The sequence below is a fragment of the Scaptodrosophila lebanonensis genome, unplaced genomic scaffold (assembly GCF_003285725.1).
Source record: "Scaptodrosophila lebanonensis strain 11010-0011.00,11010-0021.00 unplaced genomic scaffold, SlebRS2 tig00001412-arrow-pilon, whole genome shotgun sequence".
NCBI lineage: Eukaryota > Metazoa > Arthropoda > Insecta > Diptera > Drosophilidae > Scaptodrosophila > Scaptodrosophila lebanonensis.
In genome coordinates, this window is record NW_022060739.1 from 7,026,535 (window position 1) to 7,054,519 (window position 27,985).

At 39.0% G+C, this 27,985-nt stretch overlaps 1 protein-coding gene across 1 annotated transcript; it reads left to right on the forward strand.

The window, feature by feature from the left end:
- Positions 1 to 16,440: 16,440 nt before the first annotated feature.
- On the forward strand, positions 16,441 to 27,953 carry LOC115631951 (protein wingless). The gene is made up of 5 exons (XM_030528804.1): positions 16,441 to 16,538; positions 19,485 to 19,747; positions 24,353 to 24,654; positions 26,239 to 26,642; positions 27,647 to 27,953. Exons 1-5 carry the CDS (start codon positions 16,441 to 16,443, stop codon positions 27,951 to 27,953), a joined length of 1,374 nt encoding a protein of 457 aa, XP_030384664.1.
- Positions 27,954 to 27,985: the final 32 nt, after the last annotated feature.

Sequence of the window (27,985 nt, forward strand, 5' to 3'; positions counted from 1 at the left end):
ACCGTTTTCGATTCACTGACCGAGAGAAAGTGCCGCGTAACTTTCATTCAGTAGAAACGATTCGAGGCAGCTGAAACAATTGTGTACAGCCATAGGATCCGAGTGATGCAGTCGGATGTGTTGTTGATTGTCTGGGTGTTTATAATATATAGACCAGGACTTCTGAAGGCAGGATGCAATTGGCAACAGCGCGAGCATTCTTGTTTGTTCCAACTGCCACTTTCTTCAGTTTTGTTGGTAGGAAAGGTTTTTAACTTCAGTTTAAATAGGGTTTGGAATCACTTACTTTAAGAGTAGCTGAAGATTCAGTATACTTGTATTGATGTGCACTAAGGGTGTCCAAGCTACGATGGTACTTGGCTTTTGACCATCTTAACACTCATTTTGTATTGCACTTTTATAATGGTTTTGCGGACTTTGAATTGAAAAGCTACTACAAAATACCTTTTACTATATTTAAACTACAAGTATATACCTACTAGCGGTCCGGTACGTGCTTCGCTACGTATAAAGTGAAATAATAAAGGAATTCATTTATTTAAACAAAACATATTTTATTAATTGCTAGCTATTTTAAAACTTAATCCAAAAACTTAAACAATATTTTTTGTTTTTCCATTTTGAGCATGAATAAACAAACGACTCTGGAACAGGCAACATAAAGTTGGCCATGTGAAAAGCATGATTCCTCAAAATTCATACCACAATCCCCATCTGAAAAAAGTTTCAATTTTACAGTAAAATCCCCATTAACAAAATGATCCGCCATTTATTGAATTCCATTGTTACAAAAAATATGATAAATCAAGAACCGCTCGACCGATTTTATGAAAACTTCACATAAACCATCTACTAAATAGTCCGAACAAAGCCTAAACTTTTGGTTTTTATGGGTGAGCCCGTTCTTGAGTTATAAAATTACAACGAAAAGTGGCATTGATTTTTATATATACATATATAGATGTAGATATAGATATAGTTAGATATAGTAGATACACTTAAGAAATTTGATTGAATTGTCGCGAACTCAAAAAAAAGGGTCAAATTTTAGTACACTTAACTCCTAAACTATAAGAAGAAATCTAAGAAATTTACTATTATATATTTATCCATAATACTCAGAGAATTCATGAAATTTTTGATTTTTGCAAGCTGTTTCGGCCTAAGGACCCGCAGTGCGTCCTAAAAATGTTGATTTAAATTAATTTAAAAAATGGGACTGCTGATTATAGCATGGAAGTTATAGGGTATACTACATACAAGTATATAAATGTAATTAAAATACTTATAGAGATAAAAAGACTATTTGTGTCAAATACTAGTCATTGGTCAAGGATTTTCGTTGCTGATGAAAATAAATAAATAACAGGAAATTAAATCTTAGTACCATTTCTTAATGAATTAATGGAAAACTTGAAAATCGAATTCTTAGTAATCAACATTTATTGGCAAACTTGCTGTTTCCAACAGGTATTGTTTTTAATAAATAAAAAAAGAATACAATGAAGTTTGTTATAATGTCGTTGTCTGACAAGATAGCTTTCTTGGTAAGATTTAAAAGTCCAGCCTTTTTAACAACATTTATTCTGTTTATAGGAGGCTTTCACGCTCAAACTTTGGATTTGAGCGCTAATAAAAAAAATATAAAAACCTAACTGAATAGTTAATTTAAAACAGCAATACAAAGAGTTGAGGAATCAAAAAAAGTATGACTATAAAATAAATAGAACTTTTGGCTGGGAGTCAAGATGAATTCCAGCTTTGATTACGCAATTTAGAAGTACTATTTCGAAACGTATTCCCCCCAAGGCAATCCACGCCCATTTACACAACAAACTATTAACTGATTAACATAAGTAACACACCTCATGGAATCTTGTTAGTTGACGAGCGCCTAGCTGGGCGTGTCATATCCGCGTCGTTTTTTTTTTCACACAGACGCCATTTTGAAGACAATTATTAATTTGAATTTTAATTGCACAATGACAAAGCTCTGGCTGTCGCTCTCAACACCAGTGTTGCTATTTACTTTAAGTGAGTTGCCTGCCTGGCTGCCTGGCTGCCTGCCAGTAGCCGATGCCGCCTCATCTTCATTATTTGCTGTTTAAACAAAAGTTGAAGACAAGTTGCTGCCCTGCCCTGCCCTGTCCGCGTGACAACACATCCAGCAAAAACCGAAAAAAAGGTAAAAAAGTTAGTGGGCAGGTGAGTAAGTAGCAGCATCTAAAAAGCACAAAAACAATCACTAAACACAAAAAAAAAACAACTTGCTGCCGTTTTTGTAGTTGGCCAAAAGCCACTTCAGGCCGTCGAAGTCGCAGACTCAGCGCGACTGAGCGACTGTTTGTCTATTTGTTTATGGCCTTAAGCGGCGCGCTGTCAATAAGTGTGGGAAAAGCCAACAAAACTTGTCGCGCATAAATGGCCAAAAGCGTGGCGCTTGCCATGGAATGCCAAAGAGTCGACAGCAACAGACCACTAGCCCCCTCCCCTCCCCCTCGCCTAACTCACCATTATCAACACTCAAGCACAATAATTATTTACAAGTAATAAAATTATTGGAATTTGAAGCATTGTGAGAGGGAACTGGATCAGAAAATATGACAAGCTCAAGTGAAATTTTAAAATATATAGATAAGTATTTGTAATATCTTTGTTTGTGCGTCCATTTGACTTACTCGATAACAGAGAGGGATTGCATTTGGAGTCCCAAAATTTAGCTTAGAATTATGTTTCTTGGGGTGGCTTTTTATTCGCTCTTTAAAAACTTTCCTAAAATGGTTCTTAACATTAGTATTGAAACTATTAAACAATATTTGTGGCAGTCTTAGTGAAGATTGTCTTTAAATGATTCAGGAGCTACACTTTTAAAATATACTTATAACATTCGACAAATGTTCCAAGTCTCTTTCAGATCAGTTTAAAAACTATATACTGCTTGCCTTTCTATCTATAACCCTTATGACTGTATGTTTTTAACTTTATTTAAAGTTAAATTAAATCAAATCAACATAACTAATTCCTTTATTCTTAATAGATACAATAAAACGTGTTAGAATAATGATGTCAATAAAAGTTAAAGTATGTTTAACAATAATATTCATTAACATATGTCAGAAGCCCGTTAAAACTTAAAGTTGAACAATAATTAAACAAAACAAACAAACGACGACATCATTTAAATATCTCCTAAAAGAGTTATCTTAACAACGCTTAAACGTTACAAATGATGAAGAAATTAATAACAATTTATATTATTAAGATAAAAAAGAAACAATAAAAACAGTTATAGGCCATGCATTATTTGAAACGTTTATTGTATTATTTTAAATATTATTCACCGATAGATATATTGAAGAAATTTGTCAGCCATACAAGACTTAATTGCAGTTCAATTAGTATTTATATACAAGTATATTTGTTATTATGTTTTTAATTTTGCAATAGAACATTTGATTTGTGAAAAAGAGTTTCCCTTAGAAATGAAAACTTGCTTGATATTTAGCAATAAAGGTAATTCAAGTATTATAGTAAAATACAATTTAAATAAACAACAAAGAGATCTATGCTGAAACGAAAATAATTAATTTTTCGAGGTGTTCTTGAATAGATTTTTTAATAATCTAAAATTGGTATTTTAGATTAGAAAAAGTACTTTTTATCGCTTATATCTAACAAAAGACAGCTTTCAACCATCAGCATCCACCTCTTACTGGGAAATTTTTAATTAAAAAGCTAACTTTTATAAAGCTAAAGGGGTTCCATGAACATCTATCTATCTATCTATCTATCTATCTATCTATCTATCTATCTATCTATCTATCTATCTATCTATCTATCTATCTATCTATCTATCTATCTATCTATCTATCTATCTATCTATCTATCTGTCTATCTATCTACCTACCTATCTATCTATCTATCTATCTATCTATCTATCTATCTATCTATCTATCTATCTATCTATCTATCTATCTATCTATCTAACTATCTATCTATCTATCTATCTATCTATCTAACTATCTATCAATCAATCTATCTATCTAGTCATTCTTTTTTACTTATATTTTTATATATATATGTTATTTTATTTAATTTTCGATAGCTTGAAAGCTACCGAACTTATCTTTCATCGTTGCCTTCAAAAATCTAAACAGTAGATTGTTTAGTGATTGCCAATTATTGACACCTCTTAAGTGAGCAGCTCTTCAGGCGACCACCCAAAATTCTGGATTCGAGCACATTTTCCATGGAAAAAGAGCGGCTACTCTTTATGGTTAATTAATATGTGGCCTTTTTGCCACAATTGTTGCGCTACCGATGTTGCTTGGCAGGATTTCCAGGAAGAGACAACATTACACAAATAATTAAGTTGTTTTTCCGTCATTACTTTTCACGGCTTTTGTCGACTGATGTTTTGTGTTTCTATCTGTGAGTGTATGTGTGTGTGTGTGTGTCGCCGGCACAAGTCACGGTCGAACAGAGCTGGCCAGCTGGCTAGATGGCTGGCTGGCTGGTTGGTCCACAAATCGATTTTGGTGCGTGTGCAGGCTCTGGGAGTGAAGAATCGAGGCTCTCGGACTCACACACGGACCGTGTCGAATGTGGCGTTCGTTTTTATTGAATTGCTGCGATTTTGATCGAGTACCGCGGTACGTGCTCCGCTTTTGCCTTTTGTGTTCGGTGCGCCCCAGCGCCCCTTTGCGGTCTGCTCAAAAGGCATTCACGGCTAGAATGGAGTGGAAGGTAGAGGCGGCAGCTGGAGGTGTCGACACAATACCAAATGGCGTCACAATGTCGCGTCGCTGCTTGGCGCCAAAAAATATATTTGGTATGAGAATGGGGCCGGCTGGGCCAGAAGTTTATGAATTCGCACTTCATAAAGTGCATAGTTAAATGCCAATTGAGGCCAATAAGGGCAACTAATAAGTGGGCAAGCGGAAGTGCAGCAGCCACAAACACAAACACACACTCACAGACCAGCCCACTCCACAATACAATCCACACACCCACACACACACACACACACACACAGGGCGTTTCAAGTGGCGCCTTTCCAACTGGAGACGCCACCTCGCTTTTTATTGTTTTGTGCGGCTGCCACACTTTGTAGTTGTAGTCTGACGCAATAATTAAGTCATTTAAATTATTAGAATTTCGCTGTCATGTCACAACAACTAACAAAAACTAACAACAACAACAACAACAACAAATCCAAAAACAACAACAAAAGCAAAACTAACAAACAGACCGCAGCTCATTCATGAAATACGCTTTTCGTTCTCTCCGCTCAACTCCTCAACTATTTTTGTTAGTAAAGCAAGATTTACCCGCACCTTGCCATGCACTGAGAAAAAAGAATGTCTGCAAGCTGAAATTAAAATGTTTTCTATGAATATAAAGTTTAAAAAGAAACCTTTCTTTGTTTTCGAATATGTCGGTTGTGGGCTGTAAAAAAGCACTTCTTCAAAATTGAATGGGTTTCAACTGAAAAAGGGTTGGATATATTAAAAAATATTCATGGATATTTAAAAAATATTACTTTTTACATTTTTTCTTTATTATCTTTCTTATTTTATCCAAAGAATATGAGCTTGAAGGGCTTAGGCATACTTTCTACTAGTATTTTTAATAAGATCGTTAGAAATATTGCTTCACTTCTTTTAAATGCTAACCTAAGTCTTTGGAGGGTTGCGGAAACATTCTTCAAGTCAGAAAAACATGCAATGAGAACTCTAGAGAAAGCTATGGATCGTAAGAAACGCATAAGTGAATGAGGGCGCGAATATCTCATCTCACATGATTGGTCCAAAAGCAGCACTCAGAAAAGAACTCAAAAATTGCTTTCAAGATCTTTACAAAAATCCGCTCCAATAAATAAACCAAAACTGACATCGATAAAATAAAAAAGTTTTTAAATAAAGCCAAGCTTTATCAACCAATCTGAAATTAAATATATTTCCAAAATTCTTTTGTAATATTATTAAGGTTACTTATGTATACATCTAAAAACCGAATACTAGCTTCATCATATTCCTAATAAGTCGCATTACGTCCAAATTGTCCATGAGAATCCACATTTCTGTCGCTTCTCTTATTTCTCTCAGTGCCTTCACATCGGTTGCTCGCACACCCTCCGCAAACATTCACTTGTTTAGTCTGAGCTCCGCTAAATCCTCAAGTTGTCTGTGTTTAGATTAAAAATTGACTGCGCGCAGGTTTTTCACACAATCGCGTTTTTCCCGTCGCCTTCGTTGACAATGCAGACAAATTGGACGAGCGATGCACCGACGCCGCCATATCCCGATGACAGTTAATAAGTTTCCACATTTTATGCAAGTGTTGTTAAAATGTTGTTTTTGTTTTTCTTTTCCATTTCCATTTCTAATTCGTTGCTCTCCGTTTTTTGTTTTGGAATTTTACACGCTTAAGTGCGGGAAAAACACGCGTGCTCTCAACGCAAGGACTCGTCTTGTTTTTACTGGGTCCATTGACTTTTGCCAGCATATTGTGATGGCAAACATCTTCCTAAGTAGGCTCTAAGCCGCTGTTTTGTTATGTTTCGTTGGATTCCTCGCAGACACGCATTGTTTTAAGTGGAACGTGTGGCAGGACTTTGCGTTTGGCCGAGGAAAGTACAAATAAAACGAATAGTACTCTTAAAATAAATTGCTATTGATTTACTATATAATCAAAACTCGATTTAACCACAGCTATATCTAGTATGAAGAAAAAAGTAAAATACAAATAGATGGGGCCATGCTATGGCCCAATGTTCAATTTTTACACTGGGTGGGGCAATTCTGTGTTTTCCTGGGCATCAAAGAAATAGAAGTTCTTCACCCTAGAATTGCTAAAGTAGAGCTTATGGCTATATCCGATCTGTATTTACCATTTAAGCTTCTTTCCAATATTAATCTATGGGTTGACCTGAGTGCTATAAAACTTGTTAATTAATTTTACATATCACCGGATATTGGAAATGGTTATGAACCAGCGTATCACAGAAATAAAAAACTGTCCCATACAACAAATAAGATTACAGATATTCTTACAAAAAACTTGTTAAAAAAATTGTACTGCTATGCTAGCTTTAAAGAATTGAATTAAGAGAATTGTATTTGTATACATAAAAGCAATATAGGCGATATATGTAGCAGATATAGGTCTGTTAACGCATATAACTTACTCATCCTACCTATATTGTTCCCACTAAATAGTCCCTCTTGTACACTTTTACTCTTGTATCTTCAAACGAAGCAGATCGCTTCTTCTTTTGTTTCTGTGTGCAACTTCACAGATACACACACGTTACATATTAACTTAAGAAAGCTTATTTTTAAAATACACCTTTCAAGTTCATAACCTTCTATCAGATGCTTGGTATACGACTTGGCGTCACAGCATGCCGCATTTTATTGATTAATTAATTAATTAATTCAATTTTTGAAAGTGTAAAATTTTAGTGTGCAAGAATGTGCCTGAGTTAGCTTGAATCGCTTTTTTTTATCAAATTGATCGCAAATAAAACATGATTTGTCAGAGTACATCCAATGGTTATATATGGCTTTATTTGAAGGATAAAATTATGTAATAAAAAAATATATTAGCACACAAATTTCGTACAATATTTGAATAGCATAGTATTTAAAACAAAACAAACCCTTAACTTTCTCATTATACATCTTTTCTATTTCAAAAGCCGTTCGTAAGCCATATCTTTCATAAAATTAATCCTTTATGTTTCTTGTATTAGTTGTAGACTTATAATATTTTTATACCCCTATTCTCAAATGTTTCATAATCATGGATGAAACATGAGTGCATCACACATGAGATGGAAGAACGGTCAAGATAATGGACCTCTAAACAAGGCGAGGAAAGTTCCATCTGCAGACCAAGTCATGGCGTCATTATTAAGGCAAAGTAAATGATTTCTCTGTTCCTATCATTTAATTGGCACCTTTGTTGATTAGTTTATTTATTTGCGAAGCGAACATATAGTATTGTACACTTGTATAATAAGGCCAAAAAACTGTTATTAGATTGGATGTGCATTCAATATTTCGTAGGGCGTCTGGTTGGACAGTCCACTCTCACAACATTCTCTGTATGCCTTCTCAATGCTCTAAATATTCCAACTCCACAGAATTATAATTATAATTTTCAAGAATTTGTTGTTTTTGTCTTTGCCTTTTTATTGCTCGTCCGAAGAATGGCAGAAACACAAATTGCGAAACATAAAACTGAATGTTACTTCTTTTTCTGCTTTATTGCATGCTCTAAAAAAGTGGATTTATGTTCTCTTCCTCTTTGATAATACACGAATGTCTTTTTTAAGCAAATCTTTCATTCACTCACATTTATTTTGGCTCCCTGATTGCCAAGCTGTCACAACAAAATGGCGTCGTTTTGGGAAACAAGACAGCACCACCACCAGCACCACCACCAGCACCAGCACCATTGCTCGCTTGAGTGAACCTGCCAGTTCAGAGCGCCATGTTGGCTTAACCCTACACAGCCCCGCAATATGGCCGGGTCACTGAGTCGGCACTTCCGGACCGCCAGCATTGCAACAAATGATGATAATGCATTATACAGCATAGTTTTTAATTGTTACCAAAAAGCAACAGCCGAAAAAAAGTTAGTTTCAGGTTTGGCGATAAAGAGAATTTTAACACCTTTGCACCCACAGTTGGGCAAAACAAAGAGCGTAGCCAAGCATGCGAACATAATTCTAACATTTTATTATACGAGCACTTAACGGAGCGGCGTTCCAGCCAAAGCGTCCAGCTGTCCAGCTCTGTCCACAGGTCCGGCGTACAAAAACGAAAGGAAAAATAATGCTCGCTTATAATTTCTTGGTTTTACCCAAAGCCGATAGCCGAGAGCCGAAAGCAAAAAGCCAGCACACGGGAAATATAAATTGTAGGACCAAAATTCTACACTGTCATCAAAGCGTAACTAAACGCCCATTTTTCTCGACTCGAACGCACACACCGCGCCCCTCCCCAGCACCGATCAGAGATCGGTGAGCAACAACTCTAACTCTGGCTCGAACCATTTCCATTTTCGGTGGTTATTAGTGGCATATTTTGGCTTAAAGTGCGTGAACCATGTCGAAAAAAGTGGCCCGGCATAGCGACCAAAAAAAAAAAAGAGGAGAAAAAAATTTATTGTTTAGTAGTGAAGTTAACAACAAAATGGACCTCCCCATGTGCGGCCCCGAACCCAGACACATATACAGACACGCAACACCAGCCGCGGCCCAGGCCAGAAGACCAAACAGGCAGGCACGAGAAAAATATTAACGCCTCGAGCGGCAAGTACAACAACAACAACAACAACAACAATAACAACAATAGCAATAAGAACAGCAACAGCAGCTATAATATTGTTGCTGGTTGTTGGTAACTGTTGTTTTGGCTCTGGCACCTTAAAAAACCTCTTACCTTATTGGCTGACGCTCGGCTTAGCGACCACCATGTTCGTTGGCCATCTCTGCCGATCCGATCCGATCCGATCCAAGCCGAGTCGATCGCAACTGAACTGAACTGAACTGAACTGAGTGGGCTGACTGGCTGTTCGACAATGATTGCGATAATGCTGATGATGATGATGATGATTAAGACGACGATGATGATGCCGATGCTGTTGGTGATGGCGTTGATTATGGCTTATTTTCAAATTTCTGCTCTTTTCCTCCTCCTCCTCCTCTTCGTCTTCTTCCTCTTCTTCTTCTGCACTCTAGTTCTTGGAAGTGGCTAAAACAAATTATGTGGAGTCATCAATGGCAGCAGCCAAGAAGCATAAAAAGTGGGAGCAGTGGGAGCGGAAATGTGGAGCAGCTGCCTGCAAGCGTAGACAGAATGGTGGAGAAGGAAGTGGCAGAAGAAGCAGAAGGAGCAGATAATCTATAAAATGTGAACTAAGCTTATAGTAGTACAAGCAACTGCTAAATTGTGGCGGCTTTGTGCTGATATTATAGCCACTGCTCTACACTTTTGAAATCTGTGATCTAATCAGTGACGAAAAGGTGTTTTAGTTTAATAAATGCAATTGCATAGAACTGAATATTTAAATATGCAATATTTTGTAATAGAAAAGTGAATTTTTATAGAAGCAACAATTGACTCTTTCCCTTAAAATAAATTAAACAAATACTATACATAATTATTAGTTTTAAAATAAGCAGATCGTTCAAAAAACATTGTTGAAATCCACTTTAAAATAGTATTAAAATAGTTAAGACTTCTGGTGATAAGAGAACTAAAATATCATTACAAAAGAGTATTAATAATGAAATCCTATAATACTATGGTGGCCTATATTATATTTATTAACAACTTACAGCTAAATAAACAAAAGAAAATTTGTATGGCTTTTAAAAGTACATAAAGGTGTCAATAGTTGGAATATAAGTCATATTTTGATTTCCAAAATACTTGTAGGAATAGAGTCAGTCCGACTTGCGATATCACAAAAAACGCAGAAAAACCCACAATGAGTTAAGACTCGACTCCGAAGCTGGCCTTGTTGACAATTGATAGTTGACTGTCTTTTTTGCAGTCAGTACTTTTTTGTGGAGACATTATTAAAATCGGCCATAAATTTAATAATCAGAGTATCTGATACAACAGACAAATTAAAAATTGGGTAGTAGGACTAGCCAAAAAATTGTCACTCTTAAAGCTTTAATTTAAAGCAACTTTGTCAGTATGCCCTTTTAAATTCAATAACAAGCATACTCTGCTGATTTATGGAAATAATTACAATCACTGTAACTACAAAAAAGATCTATAGATCCATTGCAATATGAAAACTTTCAACAAAGTTATCAAGCTGAAGGCAAACAGACTTCAAGACTATAATTCCGCTATGGCTGGCAAGAACTCTACAAGTATGGTTCATGGACTATATTATATTATTTATTTATAATAATTATTTATAATTTAATTTGCTCTCCAAATGAGCAACTCTACGATCCTGGAAAGTAAGTACTATTCAACTATGCAGGGGACTTCTGAATCTGTGCCATCGATGTGCAATCAATTGCCTCATAATTTATGAGGCTATGAGGCTAACAGTCTTAAAGACTATCAGGATTACTAGGACCATACCGCTATGGCAAGAGCTCTACAAGTATGGTTCATGATTCATATATTATTTATAAAAATATATAATTTAATTTGCTCTCCAAATGAGCAACATTACGATCCCGGGAAGTACGTATTATTCAGGGGACGTCTGAATCTGTGCCATCGATATGCAATCAATCGCATAATTTACGAGTCTATCAAATGCTCTGTATGAACGCCTACGCGATCCAAGACCATTCAAATTGGTGCTGAATCGCGCTGTAAGCTGAAAAGAGCGCAATAAATTGGTTGTGCCCGCACAGCAAGTGTTCCGACTGCCCAACTGTTTGGCATCAACACAAAATTGCAGCAACAAAGACACGACACGCTCGCTAAATGGCAACGGCAGCATCGTACAGCGTACAGCGTACAGGGGAGGCTAGGGAGGTAGATATATTGAGCGCGAGCAGGGCATGATCGCAGCAATGATCGGCGAAGGCCCAGCAGTTGGCAAGACGATGACGATGGCGATGATGCTGCTGCCGATGATGATCGAGGCGTAGCGGAACTATGAAGCTGAATTTTTTGCACGCCGCATTAGCAGAAAGAGCATGAAAACATACACAAAGCACAACAAACATGGTTTGGAGGGATAGGGACTCGGAGAGGGACACCTTGTGTGCGTGTTGCAAATTTTTATTTGGAAGCAATTTTCACACCCTGCAAGAGACAGGACAGCACTCACGCTGCTGCTGCTGCTGCTGCTGCTGCTGACCCTCTGGAAGGGAACTGAAGGGAAGAGTGCGGAGCGGACAGCGTGTCGAATGCAACTGTTGACAACTTCATGGAGCGCAGTTGCAAATGATGCCAAATGATTGCAGACCATATAAATTTCGATTGTAGCTGATTAGAGAGAAACACACACACACACACACACACACATAGAGAGTGTGTGACTTGGCACGCCTGTCTGCCCTGCCCAGGCCAGTACATTCCAGTCCTGTCCCGTCCCGTCCTGTCCTGCCTGTAAGGACTACAGCATTTTAGTTGCGCTTCGCATGCTGCCCGGCGATTATTTGCAATTATGAGCTGCTATTTTACACTTTAACACTGTTGCTGCTGCTGCGATGCGTGCTGGAGGGCCACGGAGTCCCGTCAACTCCCTCAGGCATTTGCCAACCGCCTAACTTGACTTTGCGACTTGTTGCAACGCATAATTTAATAATCACCTGCAATTTGAAGCGCTTTTTTGTTGCGCCTCTATGGCCCTGGTTGACCAAAGTTTGACCTTCTGTTCAGTTATATTACGGAATGCTGCGCCCTGGCAATCGATTTGTCGCTCAAGGACACTCGCCTTAGCCGCATGTTGGCTGCTGTTTGGTACAAACAGGCACCACAAACTCACAAAACTCACCGTCCGTTGTTTAATGGTCGACTCAAGGTCGTTGTCGGCCCTCGGGGGGTTGTCAACAACGCCTCACATTGCTGTGGGCGCTGTGTTTTTGCTTTGTTCGCCTTGTTGTGGCTGTTGGTGTTACTCTTATTTGTTGGTTGTTACGGCCACAGCTGCTTATGACCTTGTCCAGATACATTTTTGATCGATTGGTCTATGCGCGAAGGTCAACAAGGTGACAACAATTCTGTGGGCCAGATTCGCCACGTCTAGTTGTTGGCCAAATAAGACTGGAATAAAGACATTCAACGCATGCTCCGGCACTCAGGGCAAATGCGTTTTACACTCAGAGAAGTTCAAAAGACATACCTGTTTGATTAAAAGATACTTATTTCAAAGAAATTTACATCCTTTTTTAAGAAAAAAAAGAGTTTTTGGTAAATGTTATTTAATTTTGTTATACTTATTACCATTCAGAAATCTTCTTCTCAATTCAAACCTATCTTTTCGATAAGTGTACATGCGTGTATATACGATTATTTACATGCATTACTCATCCAGCTTCACAACTCGCGCTTTTATGAGCCAGGTCTTGGACTACCTAAGGCTACAACAATAACAACAACACACCAACTGATCGTATTCATGCTACTCGGCATTTTATGATTTGTTTACACGACTGCCGTGCATTCCGCTTCTCAATTGCTTACTGCTTTCATTGCTGTGTGGCTGTGTGGCTGTGTCTCATCATTTGGATTTTCCGCAGCAATAAAATTAATAAGAACTCGCTAATTTTCAGCCTGGCACTGCTCGTCGTCGTCTCAGACTCACACCAGGCCTAAGGCCTAGGCCCAGACCTAAGCAAATATATGTATATTTCGGGCATACTGTTTGGTTGCAGCCGGGGCCGTTTCCTAACTCTTTTGCGCACGCTCAGAGGCCACCAAGAGGGCTGTGCCAATATTTGCACAGGATGTCTTCAAACTGTGCCTCAGAACAGCGCCATTTTGTGCCGCCGTTGCGCTCGATTTAATGACAATTCTCGCCGCACATAAGCCCCGAAATAATGGCCCATTAATGGACTGACATAATCCTTAAAAATACATTTAATTCATTGCAAATGGCAGCAACAAAAACGCCTACTTAAGCGGCAAACAGCGACTCGGCTCAGCTCATCTCATCTCATTCCATGAAGCGCCTGCAATGAGGAAGAGGAAGCTGAACATTCCGAATGCCTCTATGGGGCCTAGAATGCAATGGCAATATACTTGATGTGTGCGTGTGTGTGTGTGAGTGTCCAAGTCTGTCTATGTGGTGGGAGCGGGCGCGCGCATGCCCAAAATATATGAATGTGCTGTCCAATTAGTTGCCCAGAGCCAGAGCCACAGCCATATCCACATTCATATCCATGGCCAGCAGCTCAGGCGGCGACTGCAGCAGCAGAAGAGAGAACAACAACAACAGCACCAGCAGAGTGCATTTGTTTGTGTATGTGAGTAAGTTGTACATAGGCCGGCTTACTCCGAAGCAATTCACTCCGAATTGCTTGGCAGGGCTTAAGTGCTTGTGTGAATACGCACGAGTATGTGTGTGTGTGTGTGTGGAAAAACTTGTTTGTGGCGCGCAGTAAATGCATTCAAAAACGAGCAAATATATATTTTTTAATTTAATAAATTTAATAAATAATGTTAAAATTAAAAATAACCGAAGTCTTAAAAAAGAATTACGAAAAATAATCAGATTGCTTATAATATTTTTAAAAAAAGTGGATACAAATATTAGCTATATTTTAAGTCAACATGATCATAAAAATATAACATAAAAAATTACTAATAATAATATTTCTAGCAAAAATATTTATTCTTAAAAGAAGGATTACGGACTGTTGCGCAAACGATTTCTTATACAGGTAGATTAAACTTAATTTTATAATGTTTGCTAATTTAAATTGGTGTTTAAATTAATTAAATATATTTATTTTATTACCAAATTTATATATTTTAATAATTTAAGCTTTGGTTGATGCCTGCTGTCTTTAAAGATAAACTAAATCGATTTCTGTAATATAACTTTTAAAATATCAAGTATATACAGACTTTATAATGATCCCCTTATCAATAAAACTATTTAATAACAGCAAGGCACATTATATAGATAATAGTTTGCTGATTTGATATTACAAAAACTATTTGTTAAGACTTTGTTCAATCAAAAGGCGAAATTCTTAAAATATTAAGTACATTTTCAATTTATAGAAGCTTTGTGACAATCATAAGAATTTATTTCAATTTATTTACTTTTTTGTCGTCAAACTAAAAAAAAATGAGGTGCAAGAAGTACGCCAAGTTGAGATTATCCTGCAGATGTTTATAATGGAGATGATATTTGTACATAATAATAATAAATATCTGAGAATGCGACATAGAATATGGAAGTTATCGTATACTTGTGCGCTATAATCAAATAAATTGTTCAAATGAAGCTTGAAATCCCTTTTCAAACATTTTAAATTATTAAAAATGTTCCTGCTACTCAAACTTTGCGCATGTATTTGTTGTGAACTTTCCAAAAGATGATCACAATTCATTCAAAAACCTTTTAAATGTATGTACTTATATTGCAAATGCTTCAAAAAAATAGAATTTCTGTATGTTACCAAACAAATTATGATAACAAAGCAGAATAAGAAATGAATAATTTCTGAATTTGCAGTTAATAATCATAAAATTAAACAACTATTTCGATTTTATATCACAAATTTGGCGAAGTAAATAAACCAACACTTACTATAGTTAGGAAATTGCCGCGTGCTAATTGTAAGCCAAGTTTATACAATGCATGAAATATGACTAAAATAATTACGCACACAGACACAGCTACAAGTATGTGTTACACGCATAGTTATGTACTCAGAGTGCAAGCGACGAGGTGCTGAACGGCAGCGCCGCCATTTCCTATTGGGCACCTGGTGCGCAAGCCGCTATATACGACGATCGAACACACACATACAATTTGTGAGTGTGTGTGCGAAGCAGCTGCCAGTTTACTTGCCGCACAGCTAGCTGTGCTGCTCATACACACGCAAAATGCGCTCAATGTGGTAATGCTCCTCCTCTATTCGCTTAAGCGATCGTGAAGAGCAGCAACAAAGGCAACAGCAACAGCAACAGCAACAACAAGAACAACAACAATAGCAGCAATGCACGAAGACGAAGACAAAACGCACGACGTTCACGATGTCGATGTGAAGTCGACGACAACGACATCGACATCGACGACGACGACGACGACGACGAGCAGCGGCAGGCAGCGTAGGCAGGCAGAGGCAGGCAAAAGAACGCGCTGTGTGTTTCAGTTAAGTGTTGGCACTGAACCGGGTAACAATCTTTCACTCCCGTCGCCTGTCGTCGTAGTCTTTTCGACATCGAAAGATACTATATGAAGACTCGCGCAGAAAATCACATCACAAAATACAAATGTTATAAAGCAATGCGAGTGTTCATTCATAAAACGAAATCATAACTGACGACAATAACCAACTAAAATTGTTCAAAGTGAGAAATTCAATTCAACAATTAGAGTGTCCATAAAAAAGTAAACCAAATATAAAGTTTAACAATAGAGGAAAGAGAAACACACGCACGAATATGATTTATGAAAAATGCTGCTTGCCCCCATCATAAAAATCAGAAGTTCCCAATGCGCCTGCCAACGATGATTATGTCTAATTTATAGTGCGCTAATTGAACGTGAAATTGCTATAAAAATCACAGCGATATTTTCAAATATATTTACACAAAAAGTTATGCAAAAGTAGCCAACAAGTCTAAACAAACAAAAAGCGATTAAAAAAGTTTAACCAAAGCCAAAACATAAATTCAGCTACAGTTGATTTTTATTTTTGGTAGTGCACCAATATTTGTGTGAAAACTGAACAAAAACAAAAAAAAAACGACCAAAAACAAAACCATGGATTTAAGCTATATGCTGTGCTTATGTTTGTTGGCGCTTTGCAGCGCCGCCGAAAGCAAACAGAAGTCGGGCAGGGGGCGAGGCTCTATGTGGTGGTAAGTTGAAAGCAAAAGTGTTGCCAAATTTAACTGTGAAGAGGGAAGCGGGGAAAGGGCAAGATACTTAGTGACAATTGCACTTGGCCGTGACATGCGCGTAACATTGAGCATAAAGAATGAGAGTCAATAAGAGCAGCAACAGTTTACACACCCACGCCACATTTGCATAAACAAATTCAAAATCAAGCAATTAGCGCGGGCATGAGAAGAAGAAGCGCAAACAAGCGGCCCGAACTTGAGATCAGATCAGACAAACAAACAAACTTGCAACCTTACGGGCGCGCACGCGCCAAACAAACCAAATGAGTTAACCGAAAAGCGCAGCCCTGAGAAGCAACAAAGAAAGCAGATGAAAAGAAAGCCACAAAAAAGCAAAACAATAATAATATTAAGGCAATGGGAATGAGGAAGGCGACGCGCATAAAGACGTCCACTAATTTTCCCACAAAACTCGAGTTCGAGTTGCCAAAGGTCTTGGCTTTTAATTTGTTAATGCTGTTCTTGTTGTTGTTGTTGTGCGTCACGCACAATGCGGAAGCTGCAACACACACACACACACACATATGCACATACGAAAGCTTTTATGCCGCAGACTGTCCGACGCATTTTGAAAGTAATTAAAAATTCTAAACGCGCGCCGGCAACAGCTTTTACTTTACACACACACACACACATACTTGAAGAATACAATCTAGTGTGTTAGCATGTGTGTGTGTGTGTGACACAGTTACAGTTAGCAGTGGCCATGCAGCGGCAAAGCTTCGGTTCTTCGCTCTACCGCAGCTTGTGGCCTCACCATCAAGTTCGTTGCTTAAGTCTTTTGTTTTGTTTTTCTGTTTCAGATGAAAAAGTTGCAGTCCTTTTTTTTGATGCTGTTTCAAGCATTTTATGTTCTTGTTCCTAAGCTGAATAACATTTTATAACGGCATAAATTTTGGCCATGCCACATTAAATTGAATGAAGTGCAACAACAACAGCAACAACAACAAGCAATAACAGCAAATGAACAGAAAATGTTGAAATTATTTGGTTGCCTGCCTGTCTGCCTGCGCGCGTATCTGCCGTCGCATAAATCTTGCGCCCTGATTTAATCCGCCTGGGAATCGATAATGGCAATGCCACCGATATTGTGTGCGCAAAACTTGTGGGCAGTTATAAACGGCCGGCGGCAAACAGCATCAAAATTTGTACATTTATAAAATCGTTGTTACAATTAACATTGCAAAGGCAGCGAATACTGCCTAAATGGGATCGCCGCGAATCAATAAAATTTTAAATGTGCTCCGCTTGCTTGTGTTCACTAAAGTTAAATTCATGTTGTTAAATGTGAAACAAATTTTGATGTAGAGTTCGACATTTTGACATTCATAATTTAGTTGTTTCAATTATTTCATGATAACTCTTTTTGATTATAAGGTTAACTCAAATGAGAACTTAAAATATAAATAAGAAATTGATGCACATTTCTGGTATTTTCGCTTTCGTTTCAAATTATATTTTATTGTATTAGTTTAGTGCGCAAGAAATAAAGTATTTCAGGGTAAACATTTGAAAACAGAAGAGATTTCATATTTCCAGATCAAGTATCTTAAACAAATATAAAATTAAAATTATTTAAATGTGATTCTGAAGCGTAATATCAAAGGGACTCTAGCATAAATGCATAGGATTCATGCTAAAAAGAATTCATAAAGTGTATATTGCAAAATGTATTGAATGGTTTCTTAATATTTTAATCACATCTTCAACAAACTTTTCAATTAGTCAGGTGATTCCGGTTTTGAAATGATTTCAAATTAAAATCAAAGTTAATTTTATATTACCAATGATGTATCTGCTTAGTTTAGTACGTTTTTTTTAAGTTTTTGAGTGATTTATGTAATGTGTTGATACGACACTAGATCAGACAAGCACACAATATTTTTGGAAATTCTCAGTTTATTTAACTGTACTGTATTTTTTTAAATTTTTTTTGCGTCAATTTGTTGCTGCTCAATATTATTGCATACATTAAAAACTGTTACAAAACACATTACGGCACCACTCATAACGAAGCGCAATTGTTTAACAATTTTGTTCCCACAACAATCAACGGCAATTCAGTTGCAAATTAATTTGCATGGCGAGCTGTCGATACACATTTGTTTATGCGCTGTTATTTATTTATTATTGTTGTTATTGTAGCACACGCTTAAAACAAGTTGTTACAACAACAACAACAAAAGCAGCAGCAACAACAACGCCAACAAAAAGAGCGTGGAAAAATATTTCAAGGGGCACAAAAGGAAACATTGTGCGGTTTTCGGGCCACCTGACAATTTTCAAACATTGCAGCCAAGAAAATATATGTATATATATATATGTATGTATATACACGCATACACATATAGCTATACGTTTCACATACAATAGCAACAGCAACAACAACAACTAAAATGGGCTAGGGCAAAGATGAGAGCCTGAACGCCGACAAGTGTCGACAAATATTTGTATATCCAAATGCTCGGCAGTGTGTGTGTGTGTGTGAGTGTGTGTGTCACTCACATGTGCATGCATGAGTAACGCCGGCAATTGACGTCGTAACAGCAACAGCAACAACAAAAACAAAAAAAGAAGAAAGAACAACAAAAAAGCCGCAAGTGAAAAACGCAAAGCCAACAACTGAAAACTCAAGTCAAGTGGAAAAACATAATGCCAAAAAAAAACTACAAAAAAATAGATGAAACAATCATAATGAAAATGTTTAAAGTAAGCGCTTGTACGTGAGTGTGTGTGTGTGTGTGCTTGTATGTTTGTTGTTGTAATTATTGTTGTGCGTGTGGCCGATCGCTCTAATTAGGCGCAAAAACCTAGCCAAGCATTAAATAGTTTTGACAGCGTCCCATTTCATTTCGAAGATTGCTCCATTAATACCCCTCCCTTTTTTTCTCTACGCATTTGCAGGGGCATTGCCAAAGTTGGTGAACCCAACAACATATCGCCCATAAGCACCGGCTTTATGTACATGGATCCGGCCATTCACTCCACCCTGCGTCGCAAGCAACGTCGCCTGGTGCGCGACAATCCCGGCGTGCTGGGCGCCCTCGTCAAGGGAGCCAATCTGGCCATAAGCGAGTGCCAGCATCAGTTTCGGAATCGCCGCTGGAACTGCTCGACTCGCAATTTTCTGCGCGGCAAGAATCTCTTTGGCAAAATTGTCGATCGTGGTAAGTTTAGAATTGTGATGAGGGAGGGATTAAAATGAGAATGTAATTCTGTAATATATCATTAAGTGATGATGAAGAAGCGTAGCCAGTTTTTCCATTCTTTTTGAATTAAAAGTAAAAAAAAGTGATCTTTAATTAAAAATTTGCCCCATTTTATTTGAAAAATAATTTTGGATTTTTTTATGCGGATAGTAAAACAAAAATATATTCAGTAATGGTAGCAATAGTCAGTTACTCAAATGAATGAGCTTTATATTTAGATTATAGAATTGTGTCATGAACAGAGCTTAGTTAAAAATATATAAAAGGATTTGCAACACCCACCATCAATGAATCATTGAATGATAAAATGAATATCATACAAAAGTATTTATCATGAATTTGCGATTCCTTTTCTTCCAATCTTTTTCAAGAGATTATTACAATTATCGACAGATTGCTTTATAAAAGTAGATGTTGGAGGAGATTATATATATAAAATTATCATCATATAATAATTTTATAGCAATCTCAGTTCTTTTGCTGTTAAAATACAATACTTAGGGATAACAATCGAGTATTATTATTATTAGATGAACTACTAATACATTAAAGAAGTTATAAATATTCGTTTAAAAGATTTCCCATTCATTTTGGCAAATTATGCTTGAAGCCTTCAACCGAAACTAAAATTAATAAAACCTTTTTTAAAACTTAAATCTTTCAAATCATTTTTGTAAGTTTTTTTTGCACGTTTTTTAAATAAGTTTGATCAGAAATTGTGTTAGAATATGTTGAATGAAAACGTCTTCTGTGAGGGAACATTTCCCACAGCCTGTAATTTGAGTAGCTTTTAGGGGCTGCGTGTGGCAGTGAAAACTAAAGTATGTACTCGAGTTGTTGTTGCTGTTGCTGTTGTTGTTTTTGTTGTTAACGCCCATCCACAAATTGGTGCTGCTGGTTAGTAATGAAATTGATGCTTGAAATGTCAAAGAGGCAACTGTTTGTTGTAATGTGAGCTGAGTTGTTTGTGCAACTAGAGCTACTTACTCACTTACCTAACTCTGCAACGTTGAATGGGACTGTTGCAGCCACATGTGCTGCACTTTCGCTGCACAATTCTGCGGCCATTCTTGGGCATAGCTGAAGCAGTCAACAACAATGCTGGTTCTTTGTTGCTTTGTTGCTTTGTTGCTCCACTTGCATTTCATCATCGCATGCTCATGCTAATTGCACAAAAGTTGGCAGTCAGCAAGCAATTCAAATCAATCAAAAGTGTTTGTGTTTGTGTTGCAAGTGGCCAGAGGCAGGAGGCAAGTGGCAAGTGGCAAGTGGCAAGTTGCATTGATGGCCGCACACGCTGACAGTTTGACAACGGTGGCAAATCCCAGAGCGCCGTCAGCTGAGCAACACTTTGTTCCCTCGTGGCCAGCAGTCAGCCATTCTTGTTGCTGCTCTTGTCAACAATAATTTTCATATAAATGTAAACAGCCAGAGGCTGTCCTCTCGCCTCAAGCTGTTTCTTTATGCAGTTTTCATATGAATTTTTGCAGAGAATGTCACGCAGTTTTATTAGCTACTGACTGGTGAGCAGAGATGCTACCTGTTTCTAGGCGCATGTGCAGCATATGGTGGGCGTGCGACGCGTGCGACTCGCTCATAAAAATGCGCGACTCCGACTCCTACTCCGACTTCGACTCTCACTCCGGCTCTTGATGTCAATTTTCAATTGTTTGGCAGAAGCGTCTGTCGACAGCTGACTTTATGACCGACCTTATAGCCTGTCTGCACAGCTCTTATCAACAGGCAACCAACGATCCTTTTTCTATACAAGTATATGTACATACAGTGTATATTGCTGGCGCACTCAAGAGCTGATAGCTTTTTATCGCAGCACTTTCATCGCTTGCTGAACATTTTTATGTGTGGCCACATTAAAATTTATGTGACTGCCTGCTTTCTACTTAACATTAATTAACACCTACTGCCTACTACAGAGTGACAGAGCGACAGACTGACAGACTGACGGACTGACGGACTGACAGACTGAGTGGTAGAGAGGTAGCTAGGGATAGAGAGACAGAAGAGACACAGACCCATTAACACTTGGGGTTGTCAGTGCTGCTCAAACTGTGCGACAACAATCATTCATGAGAGACTGCCTCGCAGTGGACCTTACGGGCTCTGCTTAGGGGTTAGGGGTTGGATAGCCTTTTATGACAGCAGTCAGCGGGATACAGCCTTTTTTCGGGCCTGGAACGCCCGCTGCCTTTTCCTCCTAGCCTGCCCGGCTGGCTGCCTAACAAATTAAGTCAACTAACTTGTTTTCTAATTGGTGACACCTTGTCGATTTGCCACGCCAAGACGCAGACGGTGGCAGAGGCAGAATCTTTTCGCAGACTTTTTGCACGCTTTAACAGGCTGCTCTCGTCTATTAGGACTCGCACTCATTGCATACCTTTTTGACTTGCCAGGCACATTGTTGTCAGCTCCTTTTTTCCCATCTTTTTTTTTTTTTTTGCTGTCTAATCATGAACGTCTTGCGCATGACGAATGCGCCCCCTGACTGCGTAGCCTCTTCTTTGGTTTTATATCAATGTCTAAACTATTCCGAGAAGAGGCATTGAGGCACTGAGTATCTGTGTATCTCTATCTGTGGCTTAGCACGCTGCTGCCTAATCTTGAATATCTTAAACGTTTGCTCGTAAGCAGCTTAGGCGCAGATACAGATCCTTCAGTCGCTGTTGGCCAGCCGGCTACCTAGGCAGCAAATCTTGAGCCTTTGCTCTCAATTTCGACAACTGCTTATTTAATTTTTATAAAGCGCAGGCGGCACGCCCACTACCAACGGAAATCCGTTTGGCTCTGGCAATTACGCAAAAACTTCTCGGATTACACAGGTTCATACATTCAAACATATGAGTACGAGTGCTCATACAGACATTCAGGTGTAGGCGTTGCCACATCGAGCTGTGCGCTGCACTTTGTGAGCAACTCTGAGTAATTGTCAAAATACGCTGACATTTGTTTGCAGTAGATTGTGTATTGTGAACAAAAAAAGCAGGCAGTTTAATAATGCCTCCTCCTACAATACAATAACAACAGAAAAAAGGGGGGAACGGAGGAAAGGAAAGGGACACACCCAAAAGAAGAAACTTTGACGACTCACTTGGCGCATTTCTTTCACTTTAATTGCCTTGCTTTATTTTTTTATTTTTTATTGCCTTTTGTCTGATGTTCCGCGAAACCTTTGGCGAACTATTTACACAGCCAGTAACCACAAAAAACAAAAAATAATAATAATATTAAGTATTTGTATAACCGTGTCTGAAAGAAAGCAAATGAAAACGTCATGTAACGCGAATTCTTGTTAAGCTAATCACCAAAGTCAGTTCGTCAGTCGGTTTGTCACTCCCCCGCCTTTTGCGCATGCGTCGCGATCGTTTGTCGCCTGCCCTGGGCCGGCTTGGCCTGGCCTGGCCTAAGGCCTGACACAGTCAGTGCCTTATCAGACACCAAACATCACAGCACCAGTCGAGAGGCGACGAGAGGCTATATTTACCTGAATGTTTTGCTTCTACGTGAAATTATTTACAGCGCGCCAAAAACGAGGAGAGTAAAGCAATAGCAAGCCAAGAGCAAACAAACAGCAATTAACTGGAAATTTGGGAAAAATTGTAGCATAGGAGAATTCCGGGAAATTAAGAAAAATCAAAGCGGCAAAATTAGGCGGAAGTTGTCTTTATGCGCTGTGTGTCAATCAACAGCCACAGGCAGCGCCAAGTCAATCAAACACACATCAATCAGCACCACACATACATACCTAAACAGACCTTAGCCAAGTTTCAAACCAAAGACGGTTTCCAGTGACTGACTGTTTGACTGTTTGACTGGCCGACTGCCTCACTGTCATAACCATAAGTCAGCATAGCGTACGAGTACGAGTACGAGTACGAGAATTGTGAGCAACTCCTCCATGTGTCATAGTCAGGCATTATCTATCTCGCTCAGGTCGGGCAGACGACGGACAACGAACGAGCGACCACTTGAAAAATTATCTGCAACATGTAAATTCAATTTTCATTGTTTCTTTATCTGTGATGGCCTTTCAAAAGAAGCAGCAGAAGCTGAAGCAGCAGAAGCGGCAGAGCAACAACTAAAAATAAAATTAAGTTTGTACAACAACAGCAACAAAGTCAACAGCAACAGCAACAGCACTCGAGCGTGTCTACAACGACGGTGGCCGCACATTTTTATTTAGATCATCGTCAAGCGCAAAGTGTTAAGATGGAATTTATAGTTGAGCGTTTAATCTGTGTCAGGCAGGCAGGCAGGCAGGCAGCCAGCCAGCCAGCCAGCCAGAGACAGCAGCAACTGCTCCGTGTTGCTCGGGCATTGATAACTTGAAGTGTCATAATTGACCAGACTTTTGAAGACAAGTGCCATTACTCATAAAAATACAATTTTTGTTGTTAACTCTTCTCTGGCCGTGCTGGTCACTTCAGCAGCAGATTGAGATCTTGTCTTGGGGGGTCGCTCTACCTCCACTCAAGTGGGGACACCCAGAAGCAACACTTACTCACCTCTTTCTCCCCCTCTCTCCCCCTCTGTTTCTCTCTCTTGCAGGCTGCCGTGAGACGGGCTTCATCTATGCGATCACCAGCGCGGCCGTGACCCATTCGATTGCCCGCGCCTGCAGCGAAGGCACCATCGAGTCCTGCACCTGCGACTACAGCCATCAGACACGCTCCCCCCAGGCCAACCATCAGGCGGGCAGTGTGGCGGGCGTGCGCGATTGGGAGTGGGGTGGCTGCTCCGATAACATTGGCTTCGGCTTCAAATTCTCCAGAGAATTCGTGGATACTGGCGAGCGGGGACGCAACCTGCGCGAAAAAATGAATCTCCACAACAATGAGGCGGGTCGTGCGGTAAGTAATACACTTTAGAGAGTCTCTACGCTCACATACATATTTCTCTCTGGGCTGTCGTCGTTAGTTCGGTTGGATTGGTTAGCCCGATTTATGAGTTGCTTAATAAAAGTCAGCCACATTTCCGCCCCACGGTCCGTGGTCCGCAGTCCGTGTCTCATTAATTGCGGTAGCCCCAATTGGTTTGGCCAGCTCAACTTGTTAAGCGTGCCTAATATTGCCAATACACACACAGACATCTATACACACTTACACACTCGCTTATATACATGTGTGTGCACTCGTTTGCGCTCTTGTAGCTCGTATTTTAAACTGTTGACAGCTCAGTTCTGTGCGCATGCGCAAAGCCACGAAAAAAGTGGTCACAAGCAGCTGCCAACGTCGCACAATGGAGACAATCGAGCATTTCGTTTGATTTCGATATTGTGCTGTCAGTGAAATTAATTAGATTATTTACCAATAACTCATGTGAAAGAATGCTAAACGCGTTAGGTCCACCAATGGATGCCACAATGGTAGTTGAGACTGAATGTAGACTAAATAATCTATCCATTTAAAAATGAGTGTCAATAACAGACAAACTATTTACATTTGAAAACTTCAATTAGTTGATATTAAATGGGGATCATTCGATTCGAATGTATGACAGTCTTTCAAATACTAACTCTTAAAACGATCAAGAGAGTACGATTCCAATATGAACTCTATAAGTTATTAATTCACATTGAATTGATTCTTAAATAACTTCATCCTAAATAACTTCATTGCATTATTTCAAGTACTAACTTTCAAAGCGATCAATCATACTCTATGATTCCAATGTGAACTCTATATGTTATTAAAGACGTCGCATTGATTTGATGATTGAAATAACTTCATCGTGTGGTTTCCCACATTAACAACCATTTGGCCTCATTATCTAAATTACTCCCACTGTGCATCTTCCTGCTCCTCTGCCGCCTGACTGCGTTCACTCAGTCGCCGCCTTTAAACGGAGTGTGTGGGGCGTAGAAAGTAGCGCGCTGTGCATCAAAGCCTAGACCACTACGGGCCCGTTAACCAAAAGTAGTTGGTGTGTGCCCGTTGCCTGTGCCTGTGCCTTCCACTTCTCCGGCTTGAGCTCCAGCGCCAAATCGAGCCCACCATCTGTGTTATTATTTTATTACTTGTTATGGGCTCCATGCGCATGGCGCGTACTGTGTGGTGGGCCCCCAACTGCGTTGATTTCTTACTTTTGGATCGGTCTGTGCTTTGCAGCACAATTACAAGGCACTCACACACACACGTACATATATGTATGTGGTGTACATACAGGAACATGCAACATGCGCACAGCAAGTTGCAACATTTATTGATTTTTAATAACTGCAACAACGTGGCAGGCGGGCCAACAACCAACCAACCAACTAACCAACCAGCCAGCCAGCCATCCGACAGCAGCAAAAAACGGCAAAATAATTAAGTGAAAAACATATTGCCATCCAGCTAGCCATCCAGCCAGCCAGGCAGGCAGCCAGTCAGCCAACCTAATAAAGTCATACTAATGAATGGTTTCCCATCCCCCCTCTTTCTTTCAACTTGCAGCATGTGCAGTCGGAGATGCGTCAAGAGTGCAAATGCCACGGCATGTCCGGCTCATGCACGGTGAAGACGTGCTGGATGCGTTTGGCCAACTTCCGTGTGATTGGCGACAACCTCAAGGCCCGCTTCGATGGCGCTACACGCGTCCAGGTCAGCAACAGCCTGCGCCAGAGCAGCAACGCCGTCGCCGTAGTCAGTCCCAATGCAGCGGGCGGCAATGCCGTGGGCGGCGGCAACGGACTCCCACCGGTAGTCAGCGGGTTCGAGGACGAACGCATGCTCAACGATCACATGCCGGAGCTGTTGCTGAGCAACAAGCATCATCCGAACATGCCTTCGCCCAACAGCTTGCCAGTGGCCGGTGCCCGAGCACGGAATGGTCGTCGCCAGGGAAAGAAGCACAATAGGTACGTTGAAAACTTAGTTATAAAGCAGAGCTCGATTGTTTGTTATTGGAAAACGTTCTTGAAAGATTTGCGCTAAATCGTTTTAGATTATAAAAATGGTTGAGTTGTCGATAGAAAACAATTTTATTGCCTTGATATCTCCAGAGATTGTAATGATTGTATTTTTAAATAATATACAATATAATGATTAATCTTACAACTTAACTAATAATCATTATTTTTGAGCCTTGCACTATTTTGATTTGGATTATAAAAAGGATTTAAAGTTATTGATAGAGAAAAATTCGATTCACTTGATAACTCCAGAGATTGTAACCATTATAAGTATTATTATACAAATTACAACATAATGATTTTTTAAAATTTGTATTCACAATATAATGATTAATTTTGAGCTTCACTTCAGAACTAATAACCTTTTTTTTAGGTCCTAAAAATAAAACTTTTAAAATAATGATAGTTCTCTAAGTTTTATTTTATTGATCAAAAATGAACCTCGAGTAGTAATTATCCCTGCCATTTTCGTAGGGTATAAGGACAAAATTTATATATATCCTTAAACTATAAGTCAAGACGAGTCTCTATCAAGCAGTTTTGGGCAAAAAAAACCATCTTAAAAAAATAAATTGAAGCAAAATTACAGCTTGGGTTTTATTTTTGAGCAAAAACTTTTTTATCAAAAATAAAACTGAAGCTGTAACTTTTCCTCAACACACAGTGATTAGATATAAAGTTGTAAAGGAAAACTTAAAATGAATCATTACATTTTAGGAAAATGCATAAAAAATTAAAATTTTGAAGTCATGTAAATGCATAGAGAATCCTAAGAAAAGCAAATTGGAAAATTCCTCGCTTTCTCAAAGTTACTAAAAGTGAATGATTTTTTCGTAAAAAAAAAACAAAATAGACGTTATTTGCGGATATCTCTATTAACTATAATTAATTGGCTGCAAATAATACCAACGTATTTCTCTAATCCATATTCTCTTCCCTGCTACTTACAGATACCACTTCCAATTGAACCCGCACAATCCCGAGCACAAGCCGCCCGGTCCCAAGGACATTGTCTATCTGGAGCCCTCGCCGAGCTTCTGCGAGAAGAACCTGCGTCAGGGCATTCTGGGCACACATGGTCGCCAGTGCAACGACACCTCGCTGGGCGTCGACGGCTGCGATCTGATGTGCTGCGGCCGTGGCTATCGCACCCAGGAGGTCGTCGTGGTCGAGCGCTGCGCCTGCACCTTCCATTGGTGCTGCGAGGTCAAGTGCAAGCTGTGTCGAACGAAGAAGATTATCCATACGTGTCTGTAAGCTAGCTCTAAGGTAGTCCCCCCTAACCCCCA